Source organism: Nerophis lumbriciformis, linkage group LG03 (genome assembly GCF_033978685.3).
Source record: "Nerophis lumbriciformis linkage group LG03, RoL_Nlum_v2.1, whole genome shotgun sequence".
In the NCBI taxonomy this organism is placed as follows: domain Eukaryota; kingdom Metazoa; phylum Chordata; class Actinopteri; order Syngnathiformes; family Syngnathidae; genus Nerophis; species Nerophis lumbriciformis.
The window spans coordinates 71,320,566-71,341,498 of record NC_084550.2 but is presented as its reverse complement, the minus strand read 5'-3'; the positions used below and the strand labels follow the sequence as shown (position 1 = coordinate 71,341,498).

The window sequence follows — 20,933 nt, the reverse complement described above, 5'->3', positions numbered from 1 at the left end:
AGGAGATAATATTGTCAAATATTTGCATATTTAATGATATCATTTCATGTTCCAAGCAGAACTTTGTTCAGATCTTATTGAAGGCAGCAACATCCACACTTTGGACCTGTAAGAGTGAACAAAACTTGTTTAGGTTTCTACTTTCTTTTCAAAAGGAATAAAATCTGTTTTGAGTGACTTTTACTCACCAAGTCCTCAAACTTGGTAATCTCCTCCTCCAAGATGTCCGTCCCCACTTTGTCGTCCTCCACCACGCAGTTGATCTGCAGCTTCTTGATGCCGTAACCTACCGCCACCAGCTTGGACGCCCCCCACAGGAGCCCGTCCACCTGCACCGAGCGCACACACTCCTCCAGCTTGGACATGTCCGTCTCGTCGTCCCACTGGGAGGACAAAACAGTCAATGACAACATTGCTTGGAATTAGTACCCTATTTTCCGCACTATAAGGCACACCTAAAAACCTCCAATTTGGTCAAAAGCTGACAGTGCACCTTTTATATGGACTAATATTGAGCCTCCAACAGGTAAAAGTTTCAATCCTTCCATCCATCTTCTTCCGCTTATCCGAGGTCGGGTCACGGGGGCAGCAGCTTAAGCAGGGAAGCCCAGACTTCCCTCTCCCCAGCCACTTCGTCCAGCTCCTCCCGGGGGATCCCGAGGCGTTCCCAGGCCAGCCGGGAGACATAGTCTTCCCAACGTGTCCTGGGTCTTCCCCGTGGCCTCCTACCGGTCGGACGTGCCCTAAACACCTCCCGAGGGAGGCGATCGGGTGGCATCCTGACCAGATGCCCGAACCACCTCATCTGGCTCCTCTCCATGTGGAGGAGCAGCGGCTTTACTTTGAGCTCCCCCCGGATGACAGAGCTTCTCACCCTATCTCTAAGGGAGAGACCCGCCACCCGGCGGAGGAAACTCATTTCGGCCGCTTGTACCCGTGATCTTGTCCTTTCGCTCATAACCCAAAGCTCATGACCATAGGTGAGGATGGGAACGTAGATCGACCGGTAAATTGAGAGCTTTGCCTTCCGGCTCAGCTCCTTCTTCACCACAACGGATCGATACAGCGTCCGCATTACTGAAGACGCCGCACCGATCCGCCTGTCGATCTCACCATCCACTCTTCCCTCACTTGTGAACAAGACTCCGAGGTACTTGAACTCCTCCACTTGGGGCAAGATCTCCTCCCCAACCCGGAGATGGCACTCCACCCTTTTCCGGGCGAGAACCATGGACTCGGACTTGGAGGTGCTGATTCTCATCCCAGTCGCTTCACACTCGGCTGCGAACCGATCCAGTGAGAGCTGGAGATCCTGGCCAGATGAAGCCATCAGGACCACATCATCTGCAAAAAGCAGAGACCTAATCCTGCAGCCACCAAACCAGATCCCCTCAACGCCTTGACTGCGCCTAGAAATTCTGTCCATAAAAGTTATGAACAGAATGGGTGACAAAGGGCAGCCTTGGCGGAGTCCAACCCTCACTGGAAACGTGTCCGACTTACTACCGGCAATGCGGACCAAGCTCTGGCACTGATCATACAGGGAGCGGACTGCCACAATCAGACAGTCCGATACCCCATACTCTCTGAGCACTCCCCACAGGACTTCCCGGGGTACACGGTCGAATGCCTTCTCCAAGTCCACAAAGCGCATGTAGACTGGTTGGGCAAACTCCCATGCACCCTCAAGGACCCTGCCGAGAGTATAGAGCTGGTCCACAGTTCCACGACCAGGACGAAAACCACACTGTTCCTCCTGAATCCGAGGTTCGACTATCCGGCGTAGCCTCCTCTCCAGTACACCTGAATAGATCTTACCGGGAAGGCTGAGGACAACCATTCTCCCAAATTTCTCCCGATTTCCAGCCAGACTTAAGTCACGCCCCCTCCAGGTCCCTGCGGACCTGAGTGAGGACAGCCTGTCGTCACGTCCGCTTGGCCAACCAAAAAGTAACCACAGAACACTAGCGTTCTGTGGTTACTTTTTGGTTGGCCAACGGTTTATGTTGTATTGCGTAACCCCCTCTCCTCCCTCACCTTCCCACACCCACACACTGAGAGCGCAGAGGAAGAATCAGAAGCATGTCACTGTAGCGCAGCAATAAAACGCTCAGATCTTCTGTTTCTAGCCGATACTACATAAAAAATAACGTAAAATAACGCAGTAACGCACCATGTAGTAACAATAACTGAGTTATTGAATATAAAAAATAACGCGTTAGATTACTAGTTACCGCCGAAACTAATGGCGTTAGTCCCAACACTTGGTATCGGTAATTAAGAGTTGGACAATATTGGATATCAGCAAAACATCCCTAGTAATTAGTAAAGCAGTGTGACTTACAGGCTTGACATCCAACAAGATGGACGACTTGGCGATCAAGGCGGGCTTCTTGGCTTTCTTGGCAGCGTACGCCTCCACGCGTTCCTGCTTCAGACGAGCCGCCTCTTCATCTTCCTCGTCACTGCCGAATAAGTCGATGTCGTCGTCATCATCATCGTCCTCTTGCACCGCCACCTTTTTGGCAGGAGCCGCTTGGACCGGCGCCACCTTGAGGAGAAATCGGTAATAAGTGGTAGCAGGTGTATCGACGTGGACGCTCGCCTCGCCTGCTTCTACCTTGGCTGCAGGTGTGTTGGTCTTCTCCAACTGGACCACTCTGGACTCCAGTTTCTGCAGGGCAGCACTCATGTCGCCCACCACTAACACACAACCAGTTAGCTTCAACCATGCCAACATTACAAAATAAAAAAATTAAAAAGGAACCTATGATGATTTTTGTCTTTCGAGTAATGAATCTGGTAAAAAAAAATGCTAAGTTGACTGAAAAATAAAATGGTGCTGATAGTCTTCTTCCAAATATTTACACTGCAAAAAGTGAAATCTAAGTACCGTATTTTCCGCACTATAAGGCGCACCTAAAAACCACAAATGTTCTCAAAAGCTGACAGTGCGCCTTATAACCCGGTGCGCTTTATATATGGATTAATATTAAGATTCATTTTCATAAAGTTTCGGTCTCGTAACTACGGTAAACAGCCGCCATCTTTTTTCCCGGTAGAACAGGAAGCGCTTCTTCTACGCAAGCAACCGCCAAGGTAAGCACCCGCCCCCATAGAACAGGTAGCGCTTCTTCTTCTACTGTAAGCAACCACCCGCCCGCGTAGAAGAAGAAAAAGCGCGCGGATATTACCGTACGTTTCATTTCCTTTGTGTGTTTACATCTATAAAGACCACAAAATGGCTCCTACTAAGCGACAGGGATCCGGTTCATGAAAAGACGCAATCTCTCCATCCGCACACGGATTACTATTTCACAGCAACTGATATTCCTGTGAACCGCACTGTGGATACAACGGGAGCACGTACGGTGAATATTCGCACCACAGGGAATGAGAAGTCATCCTTCACTGTGGTTCTAGCTTGCCATGCTAATGGCCAGAAACTTCCACCCATGGTGATATTCAAAAGGAAGACCTTGCCAAAAGAGACCTTTCCAGCCGGCGTCATCATAAAAGCTAACTCGAAGGGATGGATGGATGAAGAAAAGATGAGCGAGTGGTTAAGGTAAGTTTACGCGAAGAGGCCGGGTGGCTTTTTTCACGCAGCTCCGTCCATGTTGATATACGACTCCATGCGCGCCCACATCACGCTGGTTTTTAATATATTATTAAAGTTTGACTGACCTATCTGACTGTTTTTTTGACATTCCTTTAGCGCAGTTAGATGCGGCTTATAACACGGGGCGGCTTATAGGTGGACAAAGTTTTGAAATATGCCGTTCATTGAAGGCGTGGCTTATAACCCAGGGCGCCTTATGGTGCGGAAAATACGGTAAGATGAAATATGTCAAATAAGGCTGATATTTGCTTATTTTCTGTCTGATAAGATCATTCTTCTCACTAAGCAGATTTTATGTTAGAGTGTTTTACTTGTTTTAAGGGTTTTGGTCCTAAATGATCTCAGTAAGATATTAGAGATTTGATGACCTATATTGAGTAAAACATGCTTGAAACTAGAATATCAAGTGTTGCAAAGCTGTGTCATCAACACTCACAAGTAGAAAACTACTTTTTTAAAGTCATCATTTCTTATTTCAAGCATGAAAAAAAAAACATTTAACATTTCTAACAATTTTGAACAGAAATAATTTATGCACATTCAGATAAATTCTTCAAAATTACAATTAAAAAATATGCCTCGTCGCCTTTCCATTAAGAACAATAAATGAGTTTTTAGTATAAGTTTGCTGGTTTCAAGAAATGTAATATTATGTCAAGATAATGGCACTAGCATTTACTTCATTTAACAATATTTGTCAACATATTGAACAAAAAGGTCTCTTTTTTTTCTACCAAGAAAAGTGCACTTGTTATTAGTGAGAATATACTTATTTTAAGCTATTTTGGGGTTCATTGAGGTTAACTAATTTTACTTGTTTTGGAAAGTCTTGACAAGACAAATTTTCTTGTTCTATTGGCAGATAATTTTGCTTAGTTCAAATAAAATACCCCTCATTTTTGTTTTGTTTTTTCTTGTTTTTGAACACTGACTTTTTGCAGTGTATAAACCACACACTTTGATATTTGTGGTTACATTAGCAATGTAAAAAAGCTTCCACAGTCTTGCAGACACCAAGTTTAAAAAAAAAGGTATGTAGCGCACAAGGAAGTGGTCTAAATGTAGATGTACAAACCCCGTTTTCATATGAGTTGGGAAATTGTGTTAGATGTAAATATAAACGGAATACAATGATTTGCAAATCCTTTTCAAGCCATATTCAGTTGAATATGCTACAAAGACAACATATTTGATGTTCAAACTCATAAACTTTATTTTTTTTTTGCAAATAATCATTAACTTTAGAATTTGATGGCAGCAACACGTGACAAAGAAGTTGGGAAAGGTGGCAATAAATACTGATAAAGTTGAGGAATGCTCATCAAACACTTATTTGGAACATCCCACAGGTGTGCAGGCTAATTGGGAACAGGTGGGTGCCATGATTGGGTATAAAAGTAGATTCCATGAAATGCTCAGTCATTCACAAACAAGGATGGGGCGAGGGTCACCACTTTGTCAACAAATGCCTGAGCAAATTGTTGAACAGTTTAAGAACAACATTTTTCAAGCAGCTATTGCAAGGAATTTAGGGATTTCACCATCTACGCTCCGTAATATCATCAAAGGGTTCAGAGAATCTGTAGAAATCACTGCACGTAAGCAGCTAAGCCCGTGACCTTCCATCCCTCAGGCTGTACTGCATCAACAAGCCACATCAGTGTGTGAAGGATATCACCACATGGGCTCAGGAACACTTCAGAAACCCACTGTTAGTAACTACAGTTGGTCGCTACATCTGTAAGTGCAAGTTAAAACTCTCCTATGCAAGGCGAAAACCGTTTATCAACAACACCCAGAAACGCCGTCGGCTTCGCTGGGCCTGAGCTCATCTAAGATGGACTGATACAAAGTGGAAAAGTGTTCTGTGGTCTGACGAGTCCACATTTCAAATTGTTTTTGGAAACTGTGGACGTCGTGTCCTCCGAACCAAAGAGGAAAAGAACCATCCGGATTGTTATAGGCGCAAAGTGTAAAAGGCAGCATGTGTGATGGTATGGGGGTGTATTAGTGCCCAAGACATGGGTAACTTACACATCTGTGAAGGCACCATTAATGCTGAAAGGTACATACAGCTTTTGGAGCAACATATGTTGCCATCCAAGCAACGTTACCATGGACGCCCCTGCTTATTTCAGCAAGACAATGCCAAGCCATGTGTTACAACAGCGTGGCTTCATAGTAAAAGAGTGCGGGTACTAGACTGGCCTGCCTGTAGTCCAGACCTGTCTCCCATTGAAAATGTGAAGCCTAAAATAGCACAACGGAGACCCCCGGACTGTTGAACAACTTAAGCTGTACATCAAGCAAGAATGGGAAAGAATTCCACCTGAGAAGCTTCAAAAATGTGTCTCCTCAGTTCCCAAACCTTTACTGAGTGTTGTTAAAAGGAAAGGCCATGAAACACAATGGTGAACATGCCCTTTCCCAACTACTTTGTCACGTGTTGCAGCCATGAAAAGTTTATGAGTTAGAACATCAAATATGTTGTCTTTGTAGCATATTCAACTGAATATGGCTTGAAAAGGATTTGCAAATCATTGTATTCCGTTTATATTTACATCTAACACAATTTCCCAACTCGTATGGAAACGGGGTTTGTAGATCATGACAGTGCTTGTTTAAAAGTGCCACCTTTGTGCAAAGTCTGGTTCTCCAGCTCCAGGCTCTTCATGCGTACAATCAGCTCCTGGTCTCCAGCTGCATGTGAAGACGACTGTGGAAGGAGAGTCAATATTAGCGAGGAGAACAAAAGTCATGTCAGCATGTTTTAATTTCATGAGCTCACTGATGTTTCACTCCATTTTTCTTGCAGGCTCAATTTGATGATTTTTGTGATCGTACTTCAGATCTCAACTAATGACAAAGATATTCCTCTTTTCAAATACAACACAATTGCTTTTAAAAAGTTGAAGTGAATCAGTTGTATTCATCTTTTAGAAAAACTTCCATGTTGAGATCTCAACTACAATGACACAGCATGAACATCATTAGTGCACTTAATGCAATGCAGTAAAATACAATAATGCTGTGCATAATTAATACACAAATCAGCCTCTTTTGATAGTAGTGATGATGATGATGAAGCAAAAAGAAAAAAGGCAGCACAATTAAAATCATGTGAGTGATCAAGCATGGAAGGCATCGTTAGGACTGAAATGGTCCATCACAGCACACACACTTCCAACAACACACACTTACGTTTCTGTGCTGGCGTTTTTGTGGGCGCCCTTTGGCCTGCTGCCCGACACTTTTCACCTTAAAAAGGTAGGCGATGGGAGGACGAAGAGAATGTTAAAGAAAACCAAACTTTATTCCTACATTTTAGCGCTGAAAGAGAAGAGCAATTTTAAGTCATGTTTGCAGCGTCTTGCACTACAGTACAATATTATGAAACTATGTCCTGCAGGATGGAGTTAGCTTTCTCTCATGTGAGTGTGTGTGTGTGTGTGTAGGGCTGCATGTAAGGCTGCAGCTAACGATTATTTTTCTATCGATTAATCTATAGATTATTTATTCGATTAATCGGTTAATCTATAGATTATTTTTTTCGATTAATCTATAGATTATTTTTCCTTTTACCGATTATTTTTTTTATTTAAAATGAAGATGAAAAAATAAATGTAGGCCAGTTTTTTCAAAAGGCATGGCTTTTATTTACAAAAAAAAAAAAGTATGGCCACTCAGTCAACATTGACAACAACATGACAAAATATTCTGTAACAATGTAAACATTTAAAACTTTTAACATTTAACAAAATTAAAAGTAGCTTATTTGCTTTTTAATGTGCAAATATAAAAGTAAACATCCAGTGCAATCTTAATATTCTGCAATAGTATAAGCATTTCAAAAGTAAAAGTATTGCTTATTTGCTAAAATGTGCAAAAATAAAGATAAACATCCAATACAAAAAAGTGCAAAAAGAAATATTCTGTAACAGTGTAAACATTTCAACAAAAGTAAAAGTATTGCTTATTTTGCTTAATAACACAACAATGATAGTATGATTAAAGTGAAAGTTAATTGTTGGTTTGTACATAGTATATGTAACTGTTAATGTTGTAAAAGGTATTTGCACAACTAATTAACGTTAGCGTTAAAGAGGAGCGCATCTTTGTAAACACTGAACAGGCACGCCAAACGCGCCTCTCAGAGCGAAACAGTGTTTTAGTTTATGAATTTACAACGCAGATACAAATGACACATTCATGTTTTTGTGTAATGATGACAACGTATACTCACGCGGACGATTGACTAGTTGATGGTGATGGCAAGAACGCTGTCGGGTGTTTTCTTTTCAAATGTTCGTTTATAGCCGTTGTGCATACAACAACATTATTAGCAGAGGTGGGTAGAGTAGCCAGAAATTGTACTCAAGTAAGAGTACTGTTACTTTAGAGATTTATTACTCAAGTAAAAGTAAGGAGTAGTCACCCAAATATTTACTTGAGTAAAAGTAAAAAGTATATTGTGAAAAAACTACTCAAGTACTGAGTAACATACACACACATATCATATATATACACACACATATATATATATATATATATATATACACATACATACATATATATATATATATATATATATATATATATATATATATATATATATATATATATATATATATATATATACATACATACATATATATACACACACACATATATATATACACATATATACACATACATACATTGATATATACAGTATATAATTTATATTTATTTATTTTGCCGTTTTTGTTTACATGTTAAAGGTGTTTTAATGAATATACATGCATGTTTAACACATATAGATTCCTTTCTTTCATGAAGACAAGAATATAAGTTGGTGTATTACCTGATTCTGATGACTTGCATTGATTGTAAACAGACAGTAGTGCTTATAACGTCCACGTTTTCAAATGGAGGAGAAAAAAAGTTCCTCCTTTCTGTCTAATACCACATGAAAGTGGTTGGTTTTTGGCATCTTATTTGTCCAGCTTCCATATTCGTTTTTATACACTTTACAAGAAATAAATTGGCGGCAAACTCCGTAGCTTGCTAGCTTGTTTGCGCTGGCTTTCGGAGACTCTTGTTTTGAAAGCGCAGGCGCGATGGAGCGGCACTTTTATTGTGAAGACAGGAACTGTGCAGTCAGTCTTTAGGCTTTTGACAGGATGTACGGTTGGAATAAAAAGTAGTCTTTTTTCCTTCACACTTTTGATTGATTGATTGAAACTTTTATTAGTAGATTGCACAGTACAGTACATATTCCGTACAATTGACCACTAAATGGTAACACCGCAATAAGTTTTTCAACTTGTTTAAGTCAGGTCATGTGACCGCCTGGCTCTGTTTGATTGGTCCAACGTCACCAGTGACTGCATCTGATTGGTGGAACGAAGTGAAACGTCACCAGTAAGGCAGGCACTTTGAAGGTCTGTCTGACAGACCAAAACAAACAAAGCGTGCATTAACAGATCGATAAAAATGAGTAGCGAGTAGCGAGCTGAATGTAGATAAAAGTAGCGGAGTAAAAGTAGCGTTTCTTCTTAGGCCGTTTATTGAAATACTCCCACACTTTTGACGACTTTTGGCGTGCTTTTTTCCCCTCGCTCGCACCGCTCGCATCGTCTGCTTTGCGCTCCGCCATGACGGTAGTGTGACGTAAATATGCGACGCGTCGAAGCACAAAAACGGCGTCGACGTATTTACGTAACCGATGACGTCGATGACGTCGACTACGTCGACGCGTCTTTTCAGCCTTACCGGCGTCACAATGTAAACAAACGCCATGGGTGGATCTACACCTGACATCCACTGTAATGATACCAAGTAAAAGAGTGTATCTAGTCAATACTATGATTACATCGATATTTTTTGGCATAACAACATCTTATGTTTAAAAAAAAATAAAAATAAAATAAAAAATAAATATATATATATATATATATATATACATACATCCATTTTCTACCGCTTGTCTCTTTCGGGGTCGCGGGGGGTGCTGGAGCCTATCTCAGCTGCATTCGGGCGGAAGGTGGGGTATAAAGTGTGTACTAAATGTATATTATGTTTATAAAGTCAGTAAATACGTCCCTGGACACATGAGGACTTTGAATCTGACCAATGTATGATCCTGTAACTACTTGGTATCACATCCATACCTAAATGTGTGGTATCATCCAAAACTAATGTCAAGTATCAAAGAAGAGAAGAATAAGTGATTATTACATTTTAACAGAAGTGTAGATAGAACATGTTAAAAGAGAAAATAAGCAGATATTAACAGTAAATGAACAAGTAGATTAATAATCCATTTTTTACAGTTTGTCCTTAATAATGTGTACAAAATAATAGGTGTATAAATGACACAATATGTTACTGCAGACTAATTAGGAGTCTGTTTGTTTACTTACTACTAAAAGACAAGTTGTCTATTTTATTTAAGGACAAACTTGCAAGAATAAACATATGTTTCATGTACACTAACATTTGTTGGTAAAATAAAGCCAATAATGACATTTTTTGTGGTCTCCTTTATTTAGAAAAGTACCGAAAAAATGTTGGTACTGCTACCAAAATATTGGCATGGGGACAACAGTAAATAAATAAATGATAAATGGGTTGTACTTGTATAGCGCTTTTCTACCTTCAAGGTACTCAAAGCGCTTTGACACTACTTCCACATTTACCCATTCACACACACATTCACACACTGATGGAGGGAGCTGCCATGCAAGGCGCTAACCAGCACCCATCAGGAGCAAGGGTGAAGTGTCTTGCTCAGGACACAACGGACATGACGAGGTTGGTACTAGGTGGGGATTGAACCAGGGACCCTCGGGTCGCGCACGGCCACTCTCCCACTGCACACGCACGTGAATTAGATTACACGCAGAGATTGATGTTTGCTACAAGAATACTTCACTATCGAATCGACATTAGCTGCAACAAACAGGCAGAGTCCCTGAGTCTCCCACATTTGAGTGACAGCCGTGTTTAGTCACATTTGTTGATCTTCTTGGCCTGCTGGCTAATACAAAGTGCTTACAGGAAGCAGCAGTGCTAATAAACACTTGCACTTTGCCTTGTTACCGTGTCGTATCTGCATCAATTAAAAATACATTAAAATACATTTGCGTCTACTAGAAGCTTGGGGTGTCTTTATGGTTAGCACTTTTTATTTATTCACAATATGCCTAAAATTAATCACTTAACTCAACAAAAAAAGAGACATGATGTAACGGTGGACGGAGTCAAATAATTGGCCAAGAAAAGGGAATCCACTGTTAAAAGCAGAATATCAGGGAAATTGACATATGGAAGTGAAGTGTTGTCAGTAGCCATGTGTACATGGACAACATGTATTTAATCTGTCATTTGGTTTAGAATGTTCCAGTGTACATGGACCCTGAAAGAAATGATCTGTTTATGATGTGCATTTTCATGCATCACACCTTAAATTGCTATTTTTCACTCAGACATGCGCAGAATCTAAAATAAAACAGAAAGGTGCTTTTATTTGTGTGATGGCGCCATCTTTTGGACTAGTTTGCTCACTGCAGGTGCTGAAGACACTACTTTTGTAAATGTTTATTTACCCAGGAAAAAACTCCCATTGAGATTAAAAACCTCATTTTCAAGGGAGTCCTGGCCAAGAGGCAGCAAAGTTGCACATTAAATCACATTCACATAATGCATTAAAATGACAGGATGGACAGTAAAACACTTAGAGATCTTTGACACTGATTCAAATGCTCTGTTTAGATTTAAAAGCATTTCAGTCAGCTTCCAGTCTCTTTGTAACATCCCAAAGAGCTGCATAGACAAAATCTTTTTTCACCAGCTCAGTGCGAACAGAAGGGACAGAGAACAACAGCTATAGTCCGTACTTCTGTGTAATCAATGCACAAATGTAATCGAGCAATAGTCCCAGAAGAGCTTTGTAAATAAAAGTGTACCAATGACAGTCTCCTTGTGGACAGAGAAAGCCATCCTACCCAAGAGTACAAGTCACAGTGGTGTGTCATGGATCTATAGTTTGTGAGGAAGCATAGTAAACACGACACATGACGTCACACTTGCTTTGCGCTGTTGCTCCTGTTGGACTTTCTCTCCTTAAAACTGTCCTTTTAATTTTTGCACATTTTGTAGACGGCTGTCCGTGTGGGTATATCTGCAAATACATACATGCGTATGCATGCATGCATGCATACATACATACATGCGTATGCATGCATGCATGCATACATACATACATGCGTATGCATACATACATACATGCGTATGCATACATACATACATACATGCGTATGCATGTATGCATACATACATACATACATACATGCGTATGCATACATGCGTATGCATATATGTATGCATGCATACATACATACATGCGTATGCATACATACATACATGCATACATATACGCATGCATGCATACATATACGCATGCATGCATACATACATATACGCATGCATGCATACATACATATACGCATGCATGCATACATACATATACGCATGCATGCATACATACATATACGCATGCATGCATACATACATATACGCATGCATGCATGCATACATATACGCATGCATGCATGCATACATATACGCATGCATGCATACATATACGCATGCATGCATACATATACGCATGCATGCATACATATACGCATGCATGCATACATATACACATGCATACATATACGCATGCATACATATGTATGTATGTATGTATATGTATGCATACATGCGTATGCATACATATACATACATACTTATACATACATACATGGGCTGCAACAACTCAATTAAATGGATTAAAATAGATGATAAAAATAGTTGCCGATTAATTTAGTCATCGATTCGTTGGATCTATGCTATGCGCAGAGGCAAATATTTTTTATAAACCTTTATTTATAAACTGCAACATGTACAAACAGCTGAGAAACAATCACAATAAGTATGGTGCCAGTATGCTGTTTTTTTCAATAAAATACTGGAAAGGATAGAAATGTAGTTGGTTTCTTTTATCTGATTATTAATCGATTAATCGAACTAATAATCGACAGATTAATCAATTATCAAATTAATTGTTAGTTGCAGCTCTAATATATATATATATAATCCCCCCCCGCCCCCATGTTACAAACACACCGTCTGTGCCTGACAGGTGATTGGCGGAGAATGAGGAAGTGTTGTTGTGTGTCCGGACTCAGTAGACGTTTGTTATAAGATTGGTAATAAAAGTTAAAAATAGTGTCGGACTTTGTGTGATTTCTTTTTGGGGGCTACAATTACTTTAATTTGTTTAAGTAAAAAAAAAAACCTTACTTTCAAGGTGTGGCGGTAATAAAAATGCAGTGGCGGGACGCAACGTTCAATTACATTACGGGGAAACCCTGCTACGTTCAACCGCCCTGCCCTAAACTAAATGTAGAGAGGTTCACTTGAAACGGCAATCTATACACCCACAACACATCTCCTCTGCTTGTGTTGTTGTGAATTACATCATCCTCGTAAGATGAACGTTTTTTTTTTTTTTAAACAGTCTTAAGTGAGTTGCCTCTATACTCGTCATGCTGAGAACAGCACATCACACTCCCCCCGCACCCCCCCCTACAGTAATAGCACAGTGCGCCACAGCCGGTCTGACTGCACTAACAAAATACAGGTTTCAAAAAAGTACATTACAATGTACTTAAACATGCATTCACACAATTACTATGCTTTGACCTAAAATACTGGTCAAAATTCTCCAAAACTGTATTTCACCAACAAATGTGAGCATTTTTGTAATTGAATCAAACATTTTATTCAATTTTATTTGACCCAAAAAGCACACACTCTATGGTGGCAAAATAAGTGTAAAGAACAAAAAACTAAATAAACGAAACGGAAAAACTTAATTGTATCGTTTTTTAAAATTATATTGCTATTGTTACTTAAATGTACTATTACTGTTATTATTTTACTTGTTGTGGTCTATTTGTTACTAAATTGTATCCGTTTTAACTATATTCATAGTTGAGTTTTGGTGGTAATGTAAATACACATTTTTTCAAAATAATGAATAATCATGTAATTATTGTGATTACAATATCAATAAAAAATATTTGCGATTACCGTAATTTTTCGGAGTATAAGTCGCACCGGCCGAAAATGCATGATAAAGAAGAAAAAAAACATATGTAAGTCGCATTTTTTGGGGGAAATGTATTTGATAAAAGCCAACAGCAAGAATAGACATTTGAAAGGCAATTTAAAATAAATGAAGAATAGTGAACAACAGGCTGAATAAGTGTACGTTATATGAGGCATAAATAACCAACTGGTATGTTAACATAACATATTATGGTAAGAGTCATTCAAATAACTATAACATATAGAACATGCTATACAATCTGTCACTCCTAATCGCTAAATCCCATGAAATCTTATACGTCTAGTCTCTTACGTGAATGACATCAATAATATTATTTGATATTTTACGCTAATGTGTTCATCATTTCACACATAAGTCGCTCCTGAGTATAAGTCGCACCCCCGGCCAAACTATGGAAAAAAACTGCCACTTATAATCTGAAAAATACGGTAGTATTTTTGCCAGTATTGTCCTGCCCTACGGAATAGATGACTCCCTTTAGCTACATCATTAGTCGTCTTGTACAAGTCTTTTTTCAATTTTAGAATGTATAAAAGAGAGAAAGATGTGTGTTCTTGTCTCAAATAGGACTTGTGAAGGATAGACAAAATTACAAAAAAGTGCAGTTCCCCTTTAAAAAGTCAAAGTAAGACTTTGTAACACATGACTTTCACACAAACAGCGGAATAGCAACATTTTAAAAGATATGATATTCAGAGAGCAGCTACAGCCATCTGGGGGAGTTAAACTACATGAGGAGGTTGTCTACAGCCACAGATGTTAATGCCAATGTTGTTTACTACGCCCAACAGCAGGTATTTTTTACACCACAAACTTGGCGACTAAAGAACACTGTTCAGTTTGTTGAATAACTGGCTTGTTTACTTAATTAATAGTATTACTAGTCATATGCTTGTTTCCTGCTAAACAATGCATAACCATACCTGCCAACTTTTGAAATCAGAAAAACCTAGTAGCCATGGTCCAGGGGCCGCAGGCCCCGGTAGGTCCAGGACAAAGTCCTGGTGGAGGGTTCAGGGCTTCGCCCCCCGACGCAAAATGATTATTAGCATTCAGACAGGTTAAAATGTTGCTAAAACCATCACTTTTCTATCAGTCACAGTGACTTTTCAAAACAAAAATATTACAGCAAAAATCATATGGGTTGATTGACATGTTTATTCTGTAAGCTAACTTCAATAGTTTGAAATTATTTTGACAGTTAATGCCAGTTATCCTGTCAACCTTTCACAAGACTTCAATTTGTTCATTGAAAGTATAAACACTTTTTACAGTAAACAAATGGTAAAACAGTACTAAACAATTCCATAAAAAAAAAAAATTGGTGTCATTATTAACTTTCTGTCCAAGCTTGTATAATCTACTGCCTTGTTCAATTGTATAAAATATTCTGTGCCTAAAATTCACATTTCTATCACAATTATCATACTGTAAACATGGTAAGCTAACTTCATTAAAATTAATAGTCCTGTCAATAGCATGGAATTACAATTCAAATGTAGTTTTTTTGTAAGCCTTTCAAAAGATTTCAAAATATGAAAAATTAATGAAAATTAATTTAAGCCATCAGACACTTGAAAAGTGGCACATCACATCTCTAATGTACCGGTAATCATTTTAACTTTTCAACAGAAATAGCACTGCAAAAATATTAAGGACATACTTCTGTATTTTGGTAGTTATGCTGTCAACATTTAACAAGATTTCTTCAACTTGGACTTGAAAGCTTAAATAGTATAAACACTTTTAACAGTATAACAGTACTAAACAATTCCAAAAGATAACATTGGTGTCATTACCTTTTTGTGGCTAAAATCTAAATTTATTCTATCAGATTGATCATACTGCAAAAATGATATGGTAACTTTATGATAAGTTTACTTGAAGTGGCATAAAACACTGAAAGTGATTGTTCCTATAACCCCTTTGTTTCAAATGTTTGTTCCACTTGTGGCAGTCGGGCACCAGCATACCGTCTTTGACAACTTGAAGTGGCATAAAACACTGAAAGTGATTGTTCCTATAACCCCTTTGTTCTAAATGTTTTATGCCACTTCAAGTTGTCAAAGACGTGCTGTGAAATACAGCCGACAGGATTGCGCACCAAACACGAAGCAAGGCCAAAGCGCAAGCATGGTGCAGGAGAACAAAGGACTTCTTTCATTTAAGGTTTGTGATAAACCATCAAACTCATTCGTTAAAAGGACTCTATAGTAATATAAAGTGAGTTTTTCTGGACATTATCATGCAAGAAAAGTTTATTTTTGGGACCGCGATCACCGCGTAATGATTTTTAAAGGTTGCATTACAAACATTTAACTGTCCCATGTGATCAGCCAGTGCGATTGGAAGTCCATGCTCAATTATAAAACTTCGGCATTTATCACATCCAAAGAATCTGTTTGGGTGACGAAAAACGTTGAAAGTTTTCCACTTGTATCGCTAGCAACGGCATTAGACTTGTGTTTTTTTGTCCCAACGTGGTCTTTTACATCGCTAATTCCTCCGTGTCCGATCAAAAAATCTTGCCTGCACAAGGTGCAATTCGCGTAGTTTTCACCCTTTTTTTTTTTTTTTAATTAATGAAAAACCGTATTTTTTTATCACTGCAACCGTAACCCGGAATAGGTTGATGAAAACCGTACTAATTACGGGAAAACCAGAGTAGTTGGCAGGTATGCATAACCTTGTGACTTGTCCACATCCCACCTCCCCGGATTGTAAACAACCAAATGTAAACAATCAAATATATTTCTAATGTATATACTTGTTCTTATGCTATCTGAACTCACTATGTCCACTACTTGCTGTACATATCCTACCAAGTCAGACCTACACTGTTTCAATGTCCATTTCTCTGATGATGCAATTGTTGATGACTGAAGTGCTGATATCAACTAAACCCTCCTCATCCCACCCCCCAGATTGTAAATAATGTAAATAATTCAATGTATATACTCTGATGATTAACTTGTGTGATGACTGTATTATGATGATAGTATATACAGGCATGTGATTTGACCACAATGAAAAAGACTGAAAACATTTTCGGGGGTCTGGGGGACGAAGGCCCCCAGCCAGGTCCAGGGCTGGTGGGGGGGACAAGGGGGGGTGACGCCCCCCGAAGCTCCTGGTTTTTCACCAATTTAACATGCTAAAATGAACAAAGACAGCACCATTTGAAGAAAATATTTTAGTGTTTAAAGACATGAAAACATCATTAATAGAACATACCTTGCTTCAAGTTGTTTCATATGTTTTTGGCGTTTCGCATGTACTTCCAAAGCCTTGAAACCTTGTGATCCATAGTCAATATTATCATAATAATAACTGGGATTTATATAGCGCTTTTCTAAGTACCCAAAGTCGCTTTACATGTAGAACCCATCAATCATTCACACCTGGTGGTGGTAAGCTACTTTCATAGCCACAGCTGCCCTGGGGTAGACTGACGGAAGCGTGGCTGCAATTTGCGCCAACGGCCCCTCCGACCACCACCTATCATTCATCATTCAATTCACCGGTGTGAGTGGCACCGGGGGCAAAGGGTGAAGTGTCCCGCCCAAGGACACAACGGCAGCGATTTTTTTGGATGGTAAGAGGCGGGGAGCGAACCTGCAACCCTCAGGTTTCTGGCACGGTTGCTCTACCCACTTCGCCATGCCGCCCATGACACCACGTGCACAAAACCTTTCCGGGACGATCGATTTTCCGAATAAAATCACCGAACAAAGTCGTAACTTCCTTCTTCCCAACAGTATCAGTGATTTCCCTTTCCATCCAGTGCCATCGAAACTTATTTTTGACATGTTTATCAATTTCTTTTACTCGTAAAGCGTCCTTTCTCTCGAGAACCGACATCGTTTACATATGGAAAATGGCGGGAATAACCATTATGAATGATGACGTTATTAACGTCATCATTCGTAACAGATGTCCTGATTGGTCACAAGGAACATATCGACCAATCAACTACGGCGTAATATAAACTACGTCTCCAATCTTGATTTAGGGTCGGAAAAAAAAACGGAAAAACGGGAGATACTTTTTTTTTCCCCCCCCCGAGATTAAAAAAGACGAAATTCCGACTTTAGACGGAAAAATCACATGCCTGTATATATTTGTACCATGAATTGATTAACGTGGACCCCGACTTAAACAAGTTGAAAAACCATTTAGTGGTCAATTGTACGGAATATGTACTTCACTGTGCAATCTACTAATAAAAGTCTCAATCAATCAATCAATCAATGCTTGGTAGAAGCACATTTTAGACAGCAGCAGGAAGACATTCTGATCGTATCAAGCTATGGCATATTTGATAGTAAAAGTACAACAAAGTCCTCTTTCATTACTAAGACAGTATAAATGAAGAGTACCGTATTTTCCGCACTATTAGCCGCACCTAAAAACCACAAATTTACTCAAAAGCTGACAGTGCGGCTTATAACCCGGTGCGCTTTATATATGGATTAATATTAAGATTCATTTTCATAAAGTTTCGGTCTCGCAACTACGGTAAACAGCCGCCATCTTTTTTCCCCGTAGAAGAGGAAGTGCTTCTTCTTCTACGCAAGCAACCGCCAAGGTAAGCACCCGTCCCCATAGAAGAAGAAGAAGCGCACGGATATTACGTTTCATTTCCTTTGTGTGTTTACATCTGTAAAGACCACAAAATGGCTCCTACTAAGCGACAGGTTTCCGGTTCATGAAAAGACGCAATCTCTCCATCCGCACACGGACTACTATTTCACAGCAACTGCCTAAAGACTTTCAAGAAAAGCTGGCTACTTTCCGTGCATATTGTAAAAACAAAATAGCTGAAAAAAAGATCCGGCCAGAGAACATTATCAACATGGACGAGGTTCCACTGACTTTTGATATTCCTGTGAACCGCACTGTGGATACAACGGGAGCACGTACGGTGAATATTCGCACCACAGGGAATGAGAAGTCATCCTTCACTGTGGTTTTAGCTTGCCATGCTAATGGCCAGAAACTTCCACCCATGGTGATATTCAAAAGGAAGACCTTGCCAAAAGAGACCTTTCCAGCCGGCGTCATCATAAAAGCTAACTCGAAGGGATGGATGGATGAAGAAAAGATGAGCGAGTGGTTAAGGGAAGTTTACGCGAAGAGGCCGGGTGGCTTTTTTCACGCAGCTCCGTCCATGTTGATATACGACTCCATGCGCGCCCACATCACGCTGGTTTTTAATATATTATTAAAGTTTGACTGACCTATCTGACTGTTTTTTTGACATTCCTTTAGCGCAGTTAGATGCGGCTTATAACACGGGGCGGCTTATAGGTGGACAAAGTTTTGAAATATGCCGTTCATTGAAGGCGCGGCTTATAACCCAGGGCGGCTTATGGTGCGGAAAATACGGTATTTATCTCCAGGGGAGTCACCTGACCTCACTGGCGTCTAAATGACCCAGGTGCAGGCACACAGAGCGCCATGATGCAACAGAGGGCAGCGTGACCTTTCAGGGGTCAAAGTGTGCAAGTTGAAGTATCACCTGTAACTTGGTAGCGGGTCCATTCACGCCTTCGTAGAAGTTCTTCTCGGCCTCGTCGTAGCGCTGCTTGTCAAACCAGACTTTCTCTGAGGCCAAACACTGCAGTCCACTCATGTTGGCGCTGAGGAGCAAACATGAAGTTACCACTTGGGACCGCTGGAAGTGATAGGATCTCACTGGACACTTCATTGGGTACACTTGCAGAGATCCAATACAAAACTGCGGTTTTTCTTCCTACGTTATTGAAATACAGAATGTTTACATCAACATTGAGTCCCTCATGAAGTGTCCAGTGAGAAGAAGCAGTCACATGTTTGGTCAGCGGTTATTAGCACAAGACAAGCTTTGAAATCACTTAACTCGGCCACATTTAACGCTTTCACCTTCACTGTCCAGCTTTAAGGTAACAAAGTCAAAGCAAGACAGACAAAGTAGACATCACATCGCCGCCATTCCTCAAGCGCCCTACTTCTCGCTCCCAGAGACGGCCCTCTTCCTGGCCTTGGGCTCCCTGCTGCCTCTGCTGCCCTTCTCCGTCTCGGACGAGGTGCGATGGCGACCTCTGCTATAGCGCCGGTGAGGCGTGCCGGACGACTTCACCGTAGGGACATTGGCGCCCTCCTGCTGGGGGCGCTTGGGGTGGACGTTCCAGTGTTTGGTGTTGGGGCTCCTGGGGGAGGACGAGAGAGGCTTGGCCACGCTCTCCGCCTGGAGGCCGGGACTCCGGCCCATCTCCGCAGAGGAGCTCAAGCGCTCGTCTTCCGTCTTCTCTGGCTGGGACGAGCGAGCATGGCGCCGCAATTTGCCAAACTGCAGGTTGTCTCCGCTGATGATGCTCCTCTCCTTAGTTGTTGCAGCCTGCTCCGAGTTGTTTGGCCCCAAAGGATCCATCGCACTTTGAAAAAGTTTTGTGTACGAGAAGAAGAAGCGACAACTTTCTGCTTGGACACATCACAGGATAACTTTAACACATGCTCTTCAAGGGCTTAAGATTGATCAAAAAGCTTAATTTGCTTCATCTTTCAGGAGGATTTTTTTGCTCCTTAGTCTGAAGTAAAACATTTGCTATCTGTTAGCTTTAAAAATGAACTATTAACGCTAATGGATCAATCTCACATTTCAGTTTCTTGAACATCATTCCACACAATTCATCACATATCACAGTGGAACCTCCAATTCTAATTGGTTAAAGGGGAACATTATCACAATTTCAGAATTGTTAAAACCATTAAAAATCAGTTCCCAGTGGCTTATTATATTTTTCTACGTTTTTTTCAAAATTTTACCCATCATGCAATATCCCTAAAAAAAGCTTCAAAGTGCCCGATTTTAACCACCCGTCTATTTTCCTGTGACGTCACATAGTGAAGCCAACACAAACAAACATGGCGCATAGAACAGCAAGCTATAGCGACATTAGCTCGGATTCAGACTCGGATTTCAGCGGCTTAAGCAATTCAACAGATTATGCATGTATTGAAACGGATGGTTGTAGTGTGGAGGCAGGTAGCGAAAACGAAATTGAAGAAGAAACTGAAGCTATTGAGCCATATCCATACCTGCCAACTTTTGAAATCAGAAAAACCTAGTAGCCAGAGTCCAGGGGCCGCAGGCCCCGGTAGGTCCAG

The 20,933-nt window shown here is 40.4% G+C and overlaps 1 protein-coding gene across 4 annotated transcripts; it reads right to left on the bottom strand.

Moving 5' to 3' along the window:
* Positions 1 to 11: 11 nt before the first annotated feature.
* Positions 12 to 20,618, bottom strand: LOC133590188 (elongation factor 1-delta-like). Of its 4 annotated transcripts, XM_061942797.2 has the most exons (8): positions 19,775 to 20,595; positions 19,306 to 19,426; positions 6,824 to 6,880; positions 6,257 to 6,338; positions 2,621 to 2,703; positions 2,345 to 2,551; positions 189 to 383; positions 12 to 106 (listed from the first exon to the last, which is right to left on the bottom strand). In XM_061942797.2, the coding sequence occupies exons 1-8, from the start codon at positions 20,194 to 20,196 to the stop codon at positions 68 to 70; spliced, it is 1,206 nt and encodes a 401-aa protein (XP_061798781.1). In that variant the 5' UTR covers positions 20,197 to 20,595; the 3' UTR covers positions 12 to 67. The 4 variants fall into 4 exon arrangements, with proteins under 4 accessions (XP_061798781.1, XP_061798766.1, XP_061798788.1 ...); XM_061942782.2 differs by having other exon boundaries at positions 2,345 to 2,703; positions 19,775 to 20,618; XM_061942804.2 differs by lacking the exon at positions 6,824 to 6,880 and having other exon boundaries at positions 19,775 to 20,577.
* Positions 20,619 to 20,933: the final 315 nt, after the last annotated feature.

Coding starts and splice junctions, on each gene's coding strand:
- LOC133590188 (XM_061942782.2), bottom strand. CDS start 20,196: ATGGATCCTTTGGGGCCAAACAACTCGGAGCAGGCTGCAACAACTAAG. Junction 6,881..19,305: donor GACCCGCTACCAAGTTACAG/GTGATACTTCAA, acceptor TACCTTTTTAAG/GTGAAAAGTGTCGGGCAGCA. Junction 384..2,344: donor TCTTGTTGGATGTCAAGCCT/GTAAGTCACACT, acceptor TTGTCCTCCCAG/TGGGACGACGAGACGGACAT.